The 19,747-nt window shown below is 43.6% G+C and overlaps 3 protein-coding genes across 6 annotated transcripts in view; 2 read left to right on the top strand and 1 right to left on the bottom strand.

Moving 5' to 3' along the window:
• Positions 1–6,177, top strand: part of LOC126532285 (SWI/SNF-related matrix-associated actin-dependent regulator of chromatin subfamily E member 1-like) — a 35,287-nt gene extending 29,110 nt beyond the window's left edge. For all 4 annotated transcript variants that reach the window (XM_050179960.3, XM_050179962.3, XM_050179961.3 and 1 more), the window contains 3 exons: positions 2,541–2,642; positions 3,329–3,814; positions 5,470–6,177. In XM_050179960.3, the coding sequence (XP_050035917.1) occupies positions 2,541–2,642; positions 3,329–3,814; positions 5,470–5,616 (735 nt within the window). In that variant the 3' untranslated portion in view covers positions 5,617–6,177. The remainder of the gene's footprint in view (positions 1–2,540; positions 2,643–3,328; positions 3,815–5,469) is intronic.
• Positions 6,178–10,142: 3,965 nt separating this feature from the next.
• On the bottom strand, positions 10,143–15,332 carry LOC126532299 (uncharacterized). Its single transcript, XM_050179987.3, has 4 exons — positions 15,138–15,332; positions 14,574–14,715; positions 14,289–14,340; positions 10,143–10,360 (listed from the first exon to the last, which is right to left on the bottom strand). The coding sequence occupies exons 1-4, from the start codon at positions 15,146–15,148 to the stop codon at positions 10,221–10,223; spliced, it is 345 nt and encodes a 114-aa protein (XP_050035944.1). The 5' UTR covers positions 15,149–15,332; the 3' UTR covers positions 10,143–10,220.
• Positions 15,333–16,398: 1,066 nt separating this feature from the next.
• didum (dilute class unconventional myosin) overlaps positions 16,399–19,747 on the top strand; it is an 80,956-nt gene continuing 77,607 nt past the window's right edge. The window contains exons 1-2 of the mRNA XM_050179989.2: positions 16,399–16,639; positions 19,359–19,463. Of these exons, the coding sequence (XP_050035946.1) occupies positions 16,613–16,639; positions 19,359–19,463 (132 nt within the window). The 5' untranslated portion in view covers positions 16,399–16,612. The remainder of the gene's footprint in view (positions 16,640–19,358; positions 19,464–19,747) is intronic.

A 19,747-nucleotide genomic window follows, 5' to 3' on the forward strand; every position in this document is an offset into this window, starting at 1 on the left:
TTGCCTGATTCTCGAGCGTGCTTTGGATTTCACCATCCTTTCATCGACTGAAATGGCTTCCCGTGGCTGAAAAAATCGTGCCGACGCCTCGTTGATCTCTCGAAGTAGTGGGAGTACCTTCCGCAGTTTGCCAGCTGAAGCAGCACTGTCATCCTCAGGGTCCGAGACATGCAAAAAAGCAAGCAGGGAGAAGAAACGCTTCCTGCTCATGATCTTCCCTGGGAGTAGACCGCCGTAGATTGTTCCAGTGTTCCAATACAAGTGGAGTCTAGGAAGTTGCACGATGCCCATGTAAATCAATAGCGCAATGAAGCGCAACATCTCAGGGGGTGTGACCTCTAGCCAGGAGCCATCTGGCTGAGCATAGCTTGGTTTCTCAAAAATTTTCATCCACGCATACTTGTTCGTGTGTGCACAGAAAGTGGAAATCATTTCAGCGGTAAAAAACATCATGAACATGTCCAGTGCACCAAGAAACCTCCGCGTCTCACTCCGGCGCGTCACGTCCAGGTGTATGCCAGGTGCGCGATTCGGTGAAAACCTGACTCGGCACAGCGTGTTTGGCAAAATATCGCCTCCGTATGTAGTTGACACCCTAAAAGAAAAACGTAAACAGGTGTCGTCATTTACAAAGCACGCGCATCGTATAACATTAACACTGACATCCGAAACTATGCTTACCTTGCCACGCTAGTTGAAGGTCCGGGCTGTGTAGTGGAATCATCACTATCGGAGTCGAAATCCGATGATCCAACGATATTAGCATCAGAAGTAGCGGAATCACTTTGAGAAGACTTCTTTTTCAGCGGCGCGCGACGCGTTTTTGGCAGCATGTTGGGAAAACTCCTCGCTACCTTCTCCGCTGCTTTTTTTTTTCTCGCAGGAGCCTTCGTGCTAAAACGCAAAAAAACATATAGAAAGTGCGCAGTAGTTCTTCTATTACTGGCCAGATGGCGCCACACGTCCGTAACCGCGGAGTTTTATTTTTGGCGGGGCATTCAAAACCACCGATCCATGGTGATCGATGCTCTATGGCGCGGTAAGGAAAGAGTTAAGGTGAGCTTTACTCGGCGTGAATCCTGGACACGCCAGATTAAAAAGCGCCTAACCAGGTTTGGGCAGTGCAATCAGACAAGCACAGCACCAAGATCACGCAGTGGCAGTTGTCTGCAAAGTACTAAGTGGCAGCACTGTGTGAGAACAGCCTGAAATTTCAAACTAAAACCCGCACACCCTTCCTCTCAAGGGAGCCCACACAAATGGCCCTATGTAAGAGCACCGACCGCAACGTCACTGATTATGGCATGCATGTGGTAAATTTTCCAGTGCAGAATGCACTTGCTGATGTTAGTTGAGGCAGGAGAGCGTGTCTAATGGCAGTGAAGCTCACTTCCTGGCAGCAAGACTGTGTGACTTTTCAATTTCTCCTCCTCCGGTGATGAACCAATTTGAAAAGTATTTTTGGTAAGGCGCTCCCTAGACGGCGCCCTAAAACTTCCAGTGCATAAGAAGAATTTACAATGGGCTTGGTGACGGTTGGAATGTTCGGTCAACCGTCGCAATGTGCAGCTCACAACACAGCACATAGAACAACTCACACCTGAAATCAAGGGCAGTATTCTTGAATGATCACTTTTGGGGATGTGATCACTTTTGTTAAATTTCACATGACCAGCACCGGATGCATCGGTGTCTACAGCCCTTGGTATAGTGCCAGGCACACTGTAGTCCATAAAAGTTGATGCATGCAATGCCAGGTGAAACGAAATCTCACGAAAGTGATCACATGCCCGAAAGTGATTGTTCAAGGATACCACCTCAATGCAAGGTGCTCCCACTCCTGCACCCTATCACAAAACTTTAGGGCTAGTTGGCTATTGCCAACAACTACTGGGCGGCCTGTGCACATCTGTGATGGAGTGTACACGTGCAAGCAAGTTTGGAAAGCAGTGCTGCTGTGAAAAAAGTAATAATAATAATTCTTCGCAGCCTGGGAATGCGAGTTGAAATCAAGTGCTATATACATGCACATTTTCAACCAATGCAATATATTGAACAATTCCACTTTGCAGATATGTACTAGAAGGAATTTTAATTTTTTGCTGTCACTGCAGTCTCCAAACTTTTACTCACCAGTGTACATGGCTAATAGTAAATTCTATATTTTTGTCTTTTTTCATACACAAGCTACTTATACACTTAATACAAAGGCTTCGTTAAACTAACTGCTTTGCAAATTATATTTTCCAACTGAAAAAATGTTTTACAAAGGATTTTAAATGGAAAAATAAGTTTTCGTTAGATCACAAGTAGTGTTGTATATTAGGGCAGATGGTGTTGCTATGCCTCTTGCAAAGCTTATGTAATGAGATCAATATTTTCACTCTGTTAAGTGCATTTAATGTTCGATTCCAGCAGAAGAGAAAATGCTACTTTGAGTGTGCTTAGTTGTTAGTGTAAGCTATGCGTACTCTTCTGCTAGATAAGTGCTTAAGCTGTAGCGTAAACTTTTTTTCCACACTGTTATTTATCTTTTTCAGGAAAAATTAGAAGCTGAACTGCAGCAGATAGAGGAAAAATTTGAAGCCAAAAAGCGAAAGTTCCTTGAAGCCAGTGAGCTGTTCCAGGCAGACTTGAAAAAGGTGAATAAATTGCTGTACTGTTTTTCTTCTGCAGTTTATTCTGCTGTTTTTCTTCTACCCAACATGCATTTTCTTCCAACAGCATAGATTAAAAGGAGTGAATGAAGGGAGGGATGGTGCACATTTCACTCAAATAAGTTCTGTTCACAAAGTCTGCCCTCTTATTGGGTCATGGCCTGCATCTTCTTTTTTTCCTTTATATATTTTTTGTTTGTTTATTCAAGACAACCTTGTAAAAAATTGCCTTGGAGCACACGGCCAAAGGTGAAAAATTGCCTGACAGGGCCATGACTCGGGTGCATTTAATGTTTGATTGCAACAGAAGGGAGAACGCTACTGTGGATGTGCATATATGTTCACACACGCCTTCGAAGCAAAATCTAGTTACTAGAAAATTGCAATATCTTTGTTATTCTGCGCTAAAATTAATGACGTAAATGGGAATGCCTAGGTGTGACAGTCGAATCGGCTGGGCTAGTAAAATAAGTGGATGCCTATGGGTTTCTCACAGTGACTGTAGTTCAGCAACAAGATAGCTGGGAAAACATTTGAGTGGGAAATGAATCACCCAAAATTCTTGCAAACTTAACATACACAAGCAAAGGAATATGGCACACTCACACATGCACCTGTGCCCATGTGTGGAAACAAGTAAAAGCAAATTATTTTTTCCTTTGTACGTGCAGCGTTGTGGGAAGACTGTCGACACGGAAACATACCAAAAGATGGTGGAGCGGGCTCTGGAGCAGCTGAAGAAGGACAATGCTGCCAAGGAGGAGCAGCGTGGCAGTAGCGACAGCAAAGGGAAGGAAAATGAAGATGGGGCTGACGGTGGCGCGGCGGGCTCGCCTGAAGGTGAAGGAGGGATTGCCAAGGGGGGAAACGGCCTGCCTGAGCCCATGGAGACATCGTCGTCTCCTCCCTGTGCCCCCACGGGAGGGCAGCAGCCAACAGAAGCTTCGGCTGTGCCCGAGGAAGAGGAGGACAATGATGAAGAAAGGGGCAGCAGCAGCAGCAGCAGTGCTCTTCCTCCCTCCAGCAAGGAACTTCCAGCAGAGGACACTCAGGAACCAGCAAGCACTGGGGCTGCCACAACGCCTACTCAGCAGCAGCAGCAGCCTCCTGCAACCCCCATGGAATGCGAGGACATGGTGGAAAGCCAGGACTCTCAGGTGAGCCAGCCACCTGCGAATTTGGGGGCAGGTATATCACAGGGGAGACCCCCCCCCCCCCCCCCCCCCAGCTATAGTTGGCCCTGATCATGTTGTACCTCATTGCTCAATTCTGAACACCAATACAGTAGGCTTCTGTTAATTAGATTTTTTGGTTAATTCGATCCCGACCAAACGTCCAAGCCGGTGCCCATGCATATCTATGAGCCCAAAGTTTCGTTATTTTGATCCTAAAATTAGCCTTTGCGGGATAATTCCAGCTTGGCCAGTCAGCGCACATGTGTGTGTTCCCTATGGTGACGCCAATAGCGCAACCCCTTTACTGGCAGGGTCCATCTCCGTGAAGCTTATGGGACAGCAAATGTGTTGAACATGCATCAGCACCTGTCGAAAATGCCTATTTTTAACCAGCCCTAGAAAGAGTGTCAAGCAATAACCATAGCTCACAATGTCCGATTACAGATTACGATTACGATTACCCTGTTCTAAAGCGCACTTTTTTTTTCAAGAAAATTGGGCCGTATATTGCCTGTGCAGTGCAATCGGATATGAAACCTAAACCACCTTTGCGGCATTCGTATGCTTTACCGCATAACACCAATGTACTGCGGTGAAGCTGACTTCAGGAAAATTGCCACCATTGTGCAACACATACATTTTTCTTGCTGGAAAATTGGATGCGTTAGAATTCTACTTTGTTTAGGAGCTTTAATTTAATTTCTACATTAGTGTTCTGCTTTGGACACACAAAAAGTATGTGTGAGTGTGAATTGGGGTTGTGTATTAGACTCTGGCAATTATTGCCAGAGTTTAAGTTAAGTTTAACTTGTTTAAGTTGAGCCACCAGGTAATTCAATTAATTTTGTTAGTCAGAATCATAATTGCTTTTAGTGTGATGATTAGAAAAGGTTGCAGGAAGTTAATATACAGAAGGAGGTCCCGAAGTCAAAGACTGCGATGGGACCTTCTTCCAAAACTAAATGTGATGAAGCACAGATTACAGCAGTTGCAAAAAATTGTGAGCAGTGAACAATGACAGGTTTTAGAGGTTTAGGGTTGAATTAACGGAAGTTGACTGTATTGGATTAGAATTAATGCTTCCCTCAAACCAGCCCAAGGGTGGTTTTCATCAGGGAAGGTGGCAACACCCTGGAAGCCTGCTGCTTCGAGCCTGTGCGCTGCACTTCGGACACTTCTGTGCTGTGCCAGTGAATGCATGTTGTGTTAGGCTTATGCTGTCCCTCAACTTGTCTGTGCTGGATAAGACGTTTTCAGGTTGAGTCTGAACTGGAAGGGAGGGATGGTAAACTTAACTAAACACGACTATAGTGGCACTAATATAGTGGCCAAGCAACTTGAATGCTTTTTCCTACAGCCTAGCAAGTATAGTACATTTACCATACGAGATTATTAAAGGTTGTTTTTTGCTGTTTCATAAGAGCAAAGATGTACTATATTTCAGCATTGTTCATTTTGTGGTGATTAACTTCTGCATTATGGGCTCCTGTTATAGGTTGTGTGTCACTTATAAACTACAGGCACATTACAGAAAACCGAAATGATTGTTCGTTACTGCCTGCTGTCTGTCTGCTAGGGTTACGCCACAGCTGCTTTTTGTGTGACCTCTGGCATACTGCATGCACTGCCTTTTACAGGAAAGGAGCGATGGGGCTTTTTCGGACCAAGAAAGCAAGGATGCATCAGGTCACGCTCCCGAAGTTAGCACCAGGCCCAGTGAAATTCCCAGGATAGCCATGGAGTCTCTCAATCAGGCGACACCAGAAATGAGCGGACCTCAGTAGATGTGTCTGTTATGCCACCAGCAGTTTTTTCCTTTTTATTTTTATTATTATTATTATTCTTTTGCGCATTAGAGTGTTTGAAAGCTATTTTTGCCATACTGCACTTGGTGCTAGAAGTTTTATATATTTTTGAAAGCTTTTTGTATGATACATCTGCACTGGTCATCAATGAGGAGCATCTTCTAGATTCATTTGCACAAAGCATCATGGTGAATGTATTTTATGACATGTTGGAACTGCTGTGTGAACATTTTAGGTAGCGTGATGACAGCAAAAGCAAGCTTTTTATCACCTTTTAATTTTTCCCCCCCCCTGCATTATCTGGTAAACTATTCCTAATAATGAGAAGGCATGGCAAAGCTGGTAGGAAGATTGTGTATTTTCTCAAGAGTGCGTCAAGAATGTGCACCAGAAACGCGTAGCATGTTGTAGATATAATTGTAGCCGCTCATGCCAGTTGCATATTCAGATAAAAATTGCTTGTGGCAGCCCATCATTAAAGAAAAAAGTGTTTTGTATGTCGTTTCTGTGTGCATTTTAGGCATAAACATTGCTGACAAACACTTGTCTTGTGTTCTTCCTATGAAGGGCCCTTGAACAAATCTGGGCAGACCAAGTAAGCAAGCACAGTGTGCGGGTACCCATATTTAGCGAGAAGATAACCATATGAACCAAACACAGTGAAGCCAAAGAAGGTATAGGAAGAATAAAATTTTCTTTCTAATTGTGATACCATAAATGTTCTAGAGAACAACCACAGCAAACACTAAGACTAATCGGACAGATTGCCAATAAACACTACAGCATGAGGGAGGTCGGCCTAATATGATTAGTGCAGGCCTTCCATCATCAGCCACGTCGTCTATGTGGCACCGTACCTAATATTTGGCATGGCAGAAGAAAAAAAGACAAGATCGAATGCATCTACAGACGAGTGTTCAAACAGGCAATTGGCATCCCAGTCCCAACACCCAACAACAAACTCTTAGAATTGGGGCTACATAACATGCTTGATGAACTAATCGAGGCACACACCACCGCCCAATATGAAAGACTCGCACAGAGCCCCACGGGGTGACACATTCTATGAAAACTAAACATTCACTACGAAGCACAACACAGCACGAAACCCTGCATTCCATTGGAGACGAGGAGGAACCCTAAAATTCCTCCACTGCCAAAGAGCATGCACCCGGAGCACCACAAGGAGCGATGAGAGTCAAGGGCACACCACATTGAGCGCAAATACCATGATGTAGAGAGCATGGCCTACATAGACGCCGCGGAATATAGAGAATGCAAAGGGATGGCTGTCATTGCGGTAGACGCATACGGAGAACCCCTAGCAAGCGGAACTGTGAAAACTGACAACCCCAAAGTTGCAGAGGAATCTGCAATAGGATTAGCGATGGCCACCACCGAATCTAGAATTATCATAAGCGACTCCAGGATCGCAGTTCATAATTTCGGAAAAGGACACATCTCGCCAGAGATGCTCGAAATTCTAAATAACAGTGACCATCATTGCGGGATGATCCAAATTGGGTGCCCCCGCACTCCTCTCTCTCCAGCAATGGAGCGGCTCACAATGTAGCTCGAGGACTTGCTCACCAAGCAGGTAAGCCAGCCCAGCCAGGAATGAGAGCAGACCGCATGGTCAGTTACAAAGAAATCACCGATTACTATCTGCTGGGAAGGGCCTCGTACCCACCAGCTCATCCAGAGCTACCAAGAAACAGGTGGTAGCCTGGCGCCTCCTGCAAACAAACGTATCCTAACCCGGTGGCCTGCAGCAGATTCTATCCGGGGCAATATAATGATCATTGTAAATTGTGTGAGTAGGGCAGATCTGCCACATATTCTATGGGCATGATCGAAGGTGGCCCCTTTCGAGGGCCACAAAATTCAAAACCAACAGCAGTGTGAGACACTGCAGCTTGGCTCCGACTACCGAGACCAGGTCTGGGCTGTCCAGCTAGCCGAAGCAGCCGCTGAGACCCAGGGGATCTCGGCCGTTTGCTAAGTGGAGGGAGGCTGCATCTGCCTTTGTGATTGCTGGCATCAATAAAAGTTTACTTGCTATCATTAATCGGAATGCTGAAGTAATAAGGAAAGGGAAATGAAAGTGATTGAAAAGACAACTTGCCAAATGTGGGAGCCGAACCGTCGTCTTTTTCGTTACATTTGCAGTACTTTATAGTTAAGCTACTGCCCTCCCATTGACTTAGCTAATTGTGTATGTGTGCAAGGTTAACCCTGGGAGCGTCGGCCAGTGCCACTCGCGCCCGTGGCAGTGGATGCCTTGAGGCGTGTTCCGGCTCTTGACACACTACTTGAAGGCTGCTACTCTCTTGCCACAACGAAGGAGCCCTTCTGGTTCTTTATTTCGTTGGCCAACGTGACCCACAGTGTTCCCTGTGGCACACTGATTTGGTGAAAGGGAATGTAGGTACTGAGCAGAGATGATGCTCTGTATGCTGATGAACATGCATTCTTGCGACAGCATTCCTGATTGGGTGGTACCTGCTTGTGCTTTAATGTTGCATAATTGAGAGGCACCACAGTCACAAACACCTAGGTCAAGTAGTATATCTTGGTGAATCGTAGCTGGCCTTAGTGTTCCTACATTATTCCAGAGCATCTGCAGTCGTTGCACGAACCCTTGAGGGGTGGAACTGTTGCAGCCTGAACAAGAGTAATGTTGCCGTATTGAAAAAATGAAATGAAGTGACCGTGACATTATCTGATCTAGATGAAGCACCTCCTTAGAGGCTTTCTTTGAATGCTAAGAGTAAGCTGAAGTGAAGGCGAGCATAGCAGCCATTGTGGCTGATGAGCCAGGTTTAACTGTTTGGAGTGCCTGTAGCTTGGCTTCTGCTGCACTTTTTAGTGAAACCCCTACATTTCTTGGATAACGCCTTGAACCAACAAGCTGAAAACATTTCTTCAGTTTTCAGATGTGAATATGTAATTTCTTAAACAAAACTTATTACCTACAAAATGGAGCAGCAACTCTCGTCTAGACTAATTGTTCGAGAAATTATGTAATTGAGAAATTTTTCATTGGCAGCTAAAGCAGTGAAAAGATGGACATAAACAGAGAGAAATTTTTCATTGGCAGCTAAAGCAGTGAAAAGATGGACATAAACAGAGAAATTGCTTGGGTTTATTCAGTTTGTTAGAACCATGCTACATGTTGTGTTATCTGTGTGGAGCATAGTTCAGCTTTGAAGGTAATTCCTGTAGTTGCCACGTAAAGCTATATACTCCAATGTTGGTGAAAGCACAGTAGGAAAATAAAGTTGAGTTAGGCATTTAATTAAAGAGATGAAACAATGTCTTTCGCATAAAATCTGTGCTTGTTTCTGTGGCAGTCAGCAATTTGGTAACATGAAACAAGAAAAACGTTGGACAGTGCCACTTGAAGCAAGGCTTTGTGCATTTATCTAAAGAGTTTGGACTAACCATAACAGCGATAGCTGGCTGTACAATGTTGACAGCATAACATCTGCACTCTTCAAATGGTGACCTTGGAAGATGTGAAGATACCAAGACATTCCAGTGCTCTCTAGTACTGCAATCCTAGTATTCCTATAGCCCTCCAATGGCTTATGCTGTGACAACATAACAATCCCTCCAGCAAAAACATTGTCTGCTGTGGGGGTGATAACAGCTGTTACTGTGAAAGTTGGAACCTATTCCATTATAAAGTATGGGTGGTGGATCTTGGTGACTGCCATTATGTTATGTCTAGTTACTCTAGGTATATGAATAGCATACATTGGACTACTCAAGGAGAGCATTCTTACTGGACTGTCGACAATAGCTCCAACCCATATCTTCTTCAACTGCTCATTGGCATTTCACTATATTTCATTTTATGTAATGGAGAACAGCTTTTACAGAAGTGTAGCATTACCATTGTATCAAACATGCAATATTCTATCACTGCATACAACTTGGCAAAAGTTAATTTTGTTTGAACAGGTTGATTGTTGAAACTGCGTGTTGCCACAGGATGTATTGTTGCTGAGCAGGCTGTAAAAATGGCAATTAGTGTGGCACAGGAACTCAACTGTTCGGAGAAAGATTGTGGTTCATTTCAGCGAGCCCTACAGTGAACGACGCTTGAGCTACTTTTGTACACAGATCTGCATGGAAGAACTTTAAAACCACTCACAGTAATTTGGATTTTTAATTGTTGCATTTTGTACCACAATCACATCTAGTGTTTGTAAAGAACAAGCACATGTGCTAAGTTAGAGTTGCAGTGTAAAATTTAATGAAAAGAGTATTTGTCAAAGTATCAAGGCTAGGCCATATGTGGCAGCTATATGTTGCGAAGACAAAGTGTTCAAATTTTGTAACCCTAAGAAAAGCATGAAAACACATCTGCAAAGTCCTCGGAAGCTGACCATGACTGATCTAATTGTCTCGCCCTGTGTAGGCGCCCCACATGCTCGAGCAGATGTAATGTCCTGCATGTGCTCCTGTCAATAATAATAAAAGTCTAATGGGGACTAGAAGAAACTGAACGGCCCTAGAGTTTTATTTGCACAAGTTGCAACCAATTTACTGCAGTCAAGCACCTAAGCTCTGGAAAATTATTGCGATGGCTTCTTGGTGTCAACAGGTGGCGTCTTTGGCTCCTCCATCAGCCCAGACACAGCATTGACACACCAGGAAGCAGCTTGCTTTGAATATTCTGGTGTGTTCAAGAGGTGCTTGAATGTGGCCTTGACACCTGCAGCAGGAAGAGGGGGGGGGGGGGGGGGCACAAGAGGGAAGCAGTTTTAAGGAGCCAATATAGCATGTAGCAAAACAGCCTACTCTCTGAGGCGAGGAGTGGCGATGCTTTGTACTAGAGTTTTCAGCACCAAGTTCTTTTCTAGTCAAGACTGGGTCCAAGTTTCCCAGGGTGTTGCGACGTCAAAGTTACTCTGCAACACTACATGCATTACACCATGCACTACATGGCACATTGTGTGTTGTTGTGGCCCAGCATCTACTTGGAAGAGGCCTGTTATTGTGGTCCCATGTGACAATTCTTCCTAGCAGGAGAAATGTACTATTGTTACCCCATGTAGCATTCTCCATCTAAAAGGAGGAATGTCAGAAACCTGCCACTTGTGGTATGTCATGGCATCCAGCAACTACCACCTTAGAAGGCAAGGTTGGCAACCTCCCATAAATGGGCTACCAGGCATCGGAGGACTCTATCCCCCTCCAAGGCGCCGTCGCCCTCGATGACTGCCTCCTCCTATGCAACGCCTCACCTTTTCATTCCCTTTCCATATCACGACCCATAATACAGAAGGGGACTGCAATTAATTAACCATTTCAATTGCTTTCACCCGAGTATTAAATTCACTGCTCACCACTCTCCTAGTCAAATCAACTTCCTCGACACGACAGTCTACATAGAAAATGGAAAAGTGAGAATAACACTTTACCGGAAGCCTATGGATAGCCAGCAATATTTAGACCAGGACAGTCGTCACCCGCGACACTGCAAGCAAGGAATTTTTGTCGGACAAGCGAAACAAATAAGAATGATCTGCAGTGAAGACAACAATTATATCCACCACCTAAATTACCCTGAAGCAACCCTAGCAGAAAGGAACTATCCACAATTTGCTCGCTTATAATGTTGTGTCAAGATTGGAGAGGCAGTTGGAATTAGCTAAGAAACAGCCTACACCAGAATCTGACAGACCGCCAGCCTTTATAACATAATATTCAAATGCCCTCCCAAATATAAATAATATCCTATGAAAATACCATCCAATGTTATCAAGTAACAATCGTCTGAGAAAAGCATTCCTGTATGTACCAAGCGTTACCTATTGCCACAACAAACTTTAAAGACATGTTAGTGCACGCAAAAGTCAGCCAACATCATTCCACTGTAATAAAAGCATGTTGTCGTTCCAGATGCAAAACCTGCAGGTACCTTCTAAGTGAGATTAAAATTAAAAGCACCGCAAATAGTTTTACGCACAAAGTGAAAACTAGCTTTACTTGTACAAGTTCAGATGTGATTTATATACTTGAATATTCCTTCTGTAAGAAACAATATATCGGTGAAACGGGACAATCAATGAACGTCAGGTTAAATGGACATCATGCAGACACAGCTAAACAGCTTCCCAAAACCGTCGCCGTGCATTTCAACCAACCAGGTCACAACTCTGATGAACTTAAACTCTACATCTTACAGTCAAATTTTCATTCTGAACGAGAAAGAAAATAGAGAGAATCATACCTTATCCATAAGTTCAAGACGTTGCCACCAATAGGCATAAACATTCCAAAGGGAGCTTTAGAATCTATTTGCTATGCTAAATTTCAAGCTATAGGCAACAACACTTAGTTATTTGCATTTGGTTGCTCAGTGGCTTTTTTTCCCTCCCTTTCTTTCTTTCTTTAATTATATATTTATTCCATTTCGGGTTATTTATTTTTTTTTTTACCCACGAGCACCGTTTTCTGCCGCTCCTTTTATTACCTCTTTCAGAGAGGCGATAGCCCACAAAGCAGATAATACAGGGGTGCTGTGCACATGGCCGTTGACTCACCAGCTGACAAATGGCCATTTCACCGGCCTTGTCCACGGCATCCCTCTATTCTCAATTCTACAGCCTCACCATTAACACACCTGCGGTCGTTGCTGCACCCACCCACCTTACACCCTCTCCACTTTGGAAGAACGCTACCTATATATACTGTGCCGAGGAAAGCATATGTTGCCTTGCAAAAGATAAATCCACTTGTCGAAGTGTTGGCTCCAGCTTTTACCTTCTTGTTTTGCTGGCCAATGAATAGTTGTTTAAGGATAAGCGATCCAATTGTTAAAAGAGAATTCTTCATTCTTATGCACTTTTGCTAACACACACATACACACCTCAGACCTAAGCCTTCAGTCTATCCTTGGCAATGATAAAAAAAAAGTTAAGTTCTGGGGTTTTATGCGCCCAAAATCACAATCTAATTTTGAGGAATGCCGTGGTGTGGGACTCCAGATTAATTTTGACCACCTGGGGATCTTTAATGTGCATGTAATGCACGGCACACAGGCGTTTTTGCACTTCAACCCCACTGAAATGCGGCTGCCAAGGCCAGGATTTCATTCCGTGACCTTGCGCTTAGTAGTGCAATGCCATAGCCACTAAGCCACCATGGTGGGTCCTTGGCAATGATTTCCAACATCTTTGGAAACCATAGTTGCAACATTGTTCATGCTGTGAAGCTAACAAGGGAACCTTAAGCTAAAGGCTTGTTGGTACGACATAATGGAAGTATAGTGCAGTAATGAAATGGAGGTGGGCAAGTCACAATGCATAGAAAAGACAACTGATGATCTATTAGAGTAAAAAAAATGGATGCCAGGAGAAGAAAAATGAGTGGTAGCATATTACAGAGTGATCAAGTTAGAATGTTGCACTTGTTGAGTTGGTCTGGTCGGCACAGTAAAAGCACAATTGGAGCTTTCTGAGAGGTATCCAATCATCTTTTTCCTTTGTCCTCTACTCTTCCTCAGTCCTGCAGAGAACTTGGCAACACTGGTTATGATGAGATATTCACTAGCTTATCTGCTTTCCCACAAAGCCCTCTCAAAAGTTCCACAATATCAGTGAAGTGCAGCATACGCTGCCATATTGATTCGGTGAGGCTACTGCGAAATGCATGAGCTTGCAGCATGTTGCCTAGTTCCATGGCATTTTTTTTTTAGTGAGACACCTGCATACCTGCCAACCAGTAAACAATAATATGTAAAAAATTCCACAGAGACGGCAAGGGGCCCTGTGTACGCAGTTATTGTGGGATACATAACGGACCTTATTAACCAACGTTTACCTTTAGACACAGTGCAGAAGCAGCTGCAAATTTGGGGAACAGCAGTGACTGACAAGCAACACAGTGGTTTTAGATCACTGTGACTTTGCCAGTGACTTTGGTGATGCTTACTTCACCTGCTTCAGGAACTTGCCTGTAAAACTTGCTCGAAGTAAGTGTCCCTGTAACATCCTTTCACCATAAGATTCCCAGCGTAAAGTCCAGAGACCGATGAATGAAACATTTTCGAGAACAGAACTTTTTTTTCCCATACCTTCATGCAACATTCGTAAATTCTAAGGTGAGCCCAAGTTCGTAAGCTTTAGGGAAAATTTGGGAGAGTTGGCAGATGTGCACTTGGGTATGCAATCACGTTACCCAGCCAGGTTAGTGTTCATAAAAATTGGGCACAAACCATTCACAATTTTTGTCAACATAAGTGAATAGCCTTAACGAATGAATTAAACGGATAGAGAGTGAACGAACAAATGTTTTCCTTTTCAAGTCCGACCACTTACCATGAAAATGGCTGAAAGAGTCAAAGAGCTATTTGCATTAAAAAGTAGCCCAGGTCTATTAATGTTTGCCATTGGTAGTAATATGTTGCATGATTCAAGGGCTTTATTCTTGGCCAATCACTTCTTGAGTATAACTTTTGGTGCATGCTCTCAGGATAAACCAGTGGACATCGCTTCACTTCGAAAGTAGTCAACCATGATTATTGCCCTAGTAATCAATCAGCTGTGCCTGTGTAGACTCCAGAACAATGGAGCTGCTAAGAGTTGATTCAGCTTCAAAACAACTGTGCAATATGAAAAAAAAATTTTCACGCTTACTATCGTTCCAGCAGTCCACAGCCTTCATGCCAAGTTCTTTCCTGCTTGGTGCCTGCAACATAACAAGGCAGTAAAAGAATAAAAATAAATACGCAGCATGACATAGCTTGTCGGGGACAAATATACGCACAAATCCACCATGCTACCGCAGTAAAATGAAGTTAGGCTAGTTTGTTAATAAACTCGGCACGTCTCATCATCTTTAGATAATATGCCTCAATAACACAACCACGTAGCGCGTACCAGAATAGGGCAATATACTCGTGCTATGATGGCACAACTTACCAAAGTGCAGTAATACTTCAAGGTGGGGTTGTCGTTGATGTACGCTTTGATGTTTTCGGTAGTCTGCGTACTGTCGCCCCATACACCGGCTTTTTGCGACGCGTAGACCGCCCCGCCGAGTATGCTCAATTTCAGAACACCCCTGAGAGCCACCAAAAAACACGTATGGTACAAATATTTTAGAAGTTCCACACAAGGACAACCTTTCCAGTGTCATCAAGCGGATTATAATAAGGTACGGTATGGCACACAGGCTATTTCTGTTACGGGTCTACAAACATCAAGTAACCAAATTACGTGTTGCTGCAACGTCGTTTCAGAGCACACACGACCAATCGATCTCGTGTCAATCAAACTCCTTCAAGAGCATTTGAAAGCATATAGACCTCGGTAAAGATCGACAGTACTTCCGTGATAGGGCATCAAACAAGGCGACTAGGATCAATATTTAAATTACAAAGACACCACTTAACACATTAGGTTAATGTTGTGTCATCGGAAGCTAAAGTTGGGTAAATATATCAGCCAAGGAACGTATGAACAATTGAAAACCGGAGTGCTTACTTGACGACCATATTCTGGCAGTTAGAACTTCCTTTAATTTTCAGGCCACTTGGGCAGGTAGTGCTTTGCCTGTATGCGTTTCTACTGCAGTGTGCTTGACATGAAGCGATGAAACACGCTATGAAAGGCGAAAGGACGAAGGCAAGGCGAAATGTGTTGAGGCGGCCGGTGTTGTCTGCAAGGGGTCAAAGCTATCATCATCATCACTACCTCGTAGTTTTTGTGTTTCGTTTAGACATTGGTTTAGATATTGGGCAGTGGGTCAATTCATTCGTTTGAGGGCTGGCTCTGTCAAATAACGTGGTCATGCGCAAACTGTGGAACTTTACACGTGGTGTTCACTGCAGATCGCTGATACTTTGTACGTGTACAACCTAAACTTGCTCGCAATGAACCAGTAAACCTGGCATACGTTCCTGGTTTAGCAGTTGGCTAAACACACACACAAACATACAGTTAAAGCACAGCTGTCGGTTAAGAACAGTCAGACAAAGACGACGAAGAAAGCCCTTATGGATGCCACCACCTTATAGTAGTTGTGTAATTCTAAATTAATCGCTTTAGGTAATGTCAGCACAATGTTGAAGGCATATTTGGACTTGGTACCTAGGCATTAGATGCATCTGCTACGTACGCGCGTCGTCAGGTACGTTGCATTTATAGTGTGTGATCACATGTAAACAAACACGCTTTCTGAAACAAGTTAATATCAACTGTTGTAAATCCTTTTATTTACGCATGAACTCTCAGCAGCCGCAAGAGAAAGGGATGTCTGGCGAAACCCAAATGGGTAATTCTTGCCTTCATAACTTCCATCATTCAGAAGAAATAATTACGTGCAACTACGGGGCTGAAGCTGGCGATGACCAAAGACGACGGATACGTCCATCGACTTATCAGATCACATCTTGGAAGACGGTAAGCTCATGCATTGTTGTGTCCATCAGCATTATTTGATCACAGCTGCCTGTGCTACGAATTAAGAATGCACGGACAAAAGAGAACTGCTAATACAGCGGCACTTGCGGAGTAGAAGAGAAAAGACGAACGAAGTTTCCTGGAATGCATTTGCAGCGCTCAATTACAACCGAAACCAAAATCGAAAATGAAAATTTATGAACTAATTAACAAGTAGTGAGTACTTAAACCACTTGCGTTCCAAACTTTATGGGTGATATTGGTCTTTTAAATTCCGAAAAAACAAAAATCGTCTTCTCGCCCTTTGACGGCAAAATAATAAATATAAATTAATAAAGCAGTTGCTAGCACGCAGAGAAGGAGGGGGAGCAAGAGAGTGAGTGAGTGTCGCAAACGTTGCTGCTGCTGGTTGTCCGGCAACTGTACGGGCTAATGTAATGTCGGCAATGGCCTGTACTTTGTCATCTACTTTGTGTAGATAGCTTTAAAAAGTACGGCAGGCCAGGACAGAATGCTAGTTCCCCAAAGTTCGGCTCTTTAGCCTCATAGGAGAAGACATGTCGACGCAGGAGCTTTACACGAAGGTCAGTAGAGCTTCGTTGAGTATTGGTTGCCGTAGTGGTTCTCTCTGTAATAGTTGTTCACCCACCATTTGATGTCCCGCTATGTTCTCCACAAAAATTGCTCAGAACAGTGCATCCTGTAAATGTTTCGTAAATTGTGAACTGTCGCTTGAGGCTGCTAAAACTACTAGAGAAAGCCCCGAACAGTAGCACAAGTCCTCTACGAGAGACAGCTGTCATCTTACTAGATTTAGCAGTATTCAAAATTCGTGCTCACGCATTCAAGTTTGCGATAGCGCTTTGCTTGAGCTCACTCTAGAAGCTATGCAGTCCGTGTATGGAAGTACCCCCTGAAAGGAGCAGGCCCAAGTATGTGAGTAATTCTACAGTGGGCGTTGATGTTGGTCATCTCGGCTTAACCGTGCGCGTAGGGCGCCTGCCTGTGCAGGATTGGACGAAAGGGTACGCACGCTTGCGACGGCGTCATGCCTGCAGCGAGGCTTTAGCTTTGGTTAATGAGATGTCTAGGCTGCCTGTCAGACGTCCGTCCGTATGTCGAAATAGCTGTAGCGCTGCCACGCGCTGCGTGCGGATACAGACTATGCAGGCCAGCTGTAAGCGTCCTTGATTTGGAGACCAAACATTTCGATCATTGCTTTAGGCACTCGTCGCATTCATGCTTTTAATTAGTCGTTATTAACCCGTACTGGCTCAGAGACTTTATTCGTGAAATCTGGCGCTAAATGAATCCGTGCTAGTGCGTTGCCGCTCGTTTTTTCCAACTAGCATGTTTGGAAATCACCTGCAAAATTCCCGGTATCTGAAATAAATCAGCGAGGCCCTGCAGAACGCTTCACAGAGCACCTAGAGCATCTGCCCTGACAATGAGTTATTTGAAAGGAAAAAGTGTTCAGCCGTATTTTATCATTCCTAATTAATCTGGCCTGTCACTTGTGCATATCAGTTTCTCTCACTTTGTACCTATTCTGCTGAGCGAGAAAATGATATGAACAAGCGTCCGCGTAAGGGCAGTTGCATAATTGTTCTGATAAGAATACTTCTGTTGAAAGTAGGACTCCGGCTCCGGCACTGTGGACTACAGTAATATACAACATGCATACATAGAGTGCACATGCTGTTTTCAATCGCCCCTTCATAATTTAGTCTAGTGGAGCCTTAAGTAATGATGAAGTAAGTTGAACATAACGTTGAAGAACACTAGGTCTTCCTTCTTACAGTGCAGACGTCACAGAGAGTACTGTAATACTGGTGTATATTTGTCCAATTGTTGGCGGAGTGTGGTACATACTGTAACATAAAGAACTGAGAAGAGAAAAAAGAACACTAACCACTGCAAGATATGTTATAAAAGTAGCTTCATCAGTCATGAACAACCATCAAGTTTTAATACATCGTGACTGTACAATATTATTTAATGTAGGTCAAATTGTTTGGCAAAAGTGTCCACTGACAAAGCTGATGTCTGCTGCATTGAAAATACTGAAAGTGTTTTCGCATGCTGCAGCTCTTTTGTATATTTAAGGCTGGTGATGGAATGATGCGCAATGAAGCTTCTGCTAATAAAGGAACACTGGCACATAGTTTTGAGAGTCTCAACTGTGCGCTTCTCATATGTAGAAGGACCGACACTTAGCAAACTTGAAGGTTGGGAAACACTTAACAGGTATTTTAGTTTGATACTGAAGTTGGTCTCAAAATGCTGGACCTGGAGACACTGATATTATTGTGACATCATTACCCAGAGCAAAATTGGCCTATGATGCTGTTGCTCATGAAGAAATAAACAAGGGTGCTGCACTCCTTGCCTATGGCAGCCATAGTGACTGCATGAATGAAATGAGCCAATGTGTCATGATGCACCCACCTCCTCGGTTATGAAACCTAAACTAGTTTGCAGAAGCTAGTATTGAACTAAGTTATTTCAGGTGCTGTGATGCTTGGTAATACTTTTTTTAGGGTTCACATGGTTTGCACCATTATTTAACAAAATAAAGATTTAAGTAGACTCGACTCTAGCTGATATCTGTGTAATGCGAAGTATGCTTGGTTTGTGAATCGTATAAGTGTTCTGCAGCGAACGGTTACTGCTCATGTGGTGTGCGTATCCTATGGGTCTGTCTGTCTATGTATATATACATATTGTCAGGACATTGGAGGCTGAGGAACAATCAGGACAACTCTTAATACTGCACACTAGCGACTTCCTCATTATGCTTTCTCTAAATGCCAGTATTTATTCTTATTGTCATCATCCTTACCGCACTACAGATACGACAATATATATGTGTATGTGTAGGGGCATATACCCAGTGGCACTTTCACTGTTTTTTAGAAATGTGCAGGCATTTAGGGTGGAGCAAGTGCAATGCGCATCCCTCTAGAGTGTTCTGATAGCAAACCAGACAAAGTGGGGCCCATTCTTGATGCAAAGCAGCTTGTTAAGAGGCACATTGATGTCATGGTGAATTATGCAGTTTTATGTCCATTCTTTCGGGGAACAACGCTTTTAACCTAATTCGGGCAGAAGCCATGTACAATGACTATCCAAAGTACGGTTTCTTTCATTTTACTGGCTGCTACACCAGATACACTACTAAAAACTGGGTTAACTCAAACAAGAATGCTTTGCATTAATAAATGACACGTGAGAAATGTCATGTCAGTACTCATTTAATGGCCGTCTCTTGTACAGCATGATTGTTTGGAATGCTTATTTCAGGGTGCTCGGGTATGGTTGCCAGATGCAGCAGCTGTTTGGAAGGCTGCAGAGATTTCCAAAGGCTTTGATGGCAAGACCCTCGAGGTGGAAGATGAAGAAAAACAGGTTAGTGTGTTGTACACATGGACTTCAAGCATCTGTGTTGTCAATTTGATGTGGTAAAATTTTCTTTTTTGCAAACCTTTGATTAGCGTGTCATGTGCAAGGTTGTCAGAGTGAATTAAAGGCTTTCTCATATAGCAAAGAATTATCTAAGCTCATGTATGATTTTATTTTATGTACAGTGTGTTCACCTGTCTGAAAGTGTGGCCACTTTTTTGCCACTGCTCACGGTAATTCATGCGGACTACTGACGCTGAAAGTCCCGCCGTTCATCATGGGTTGCTTTT

Source organism: Dermacentor andersoni, chromosome 5, assembly GCF_023375885.2.
Source record: "Dermacentor andersoni chromosome 5, qqDerAnde1_hic_scaffold, whole genome shotgun sequence".
In the NCBI taxonomy this organism is placed as follows: Eukaryota; Metazoa; Arthropoda; class Arachnida; order Ixodida; family Ixodidae; genus Dermacentor; species Dermacentor andersoni.

What these genes read in the sequence shown, in the direction of transcription:
- LOC126532299 (XM_050179987.3), bottom strand. An exon ending in TGAAGTATTACTGCACTTTG is followed by an intron (nt 14,341 to 14,573) that starts GTAAGTTGTGCC and finishes GTTATGTTGCAG; the next exon opens with GCACCAAGCAGGAAAGAACT. An exon ending in TGTGGACTGCTGGAACGATA is followed by an intron (nt 10,361 to 14,288) that starts GTAAGCGTGAAA and finishes TTCCTGCTGCAG; the next exon opens with GTGTCAAGGCCACATTCAAG.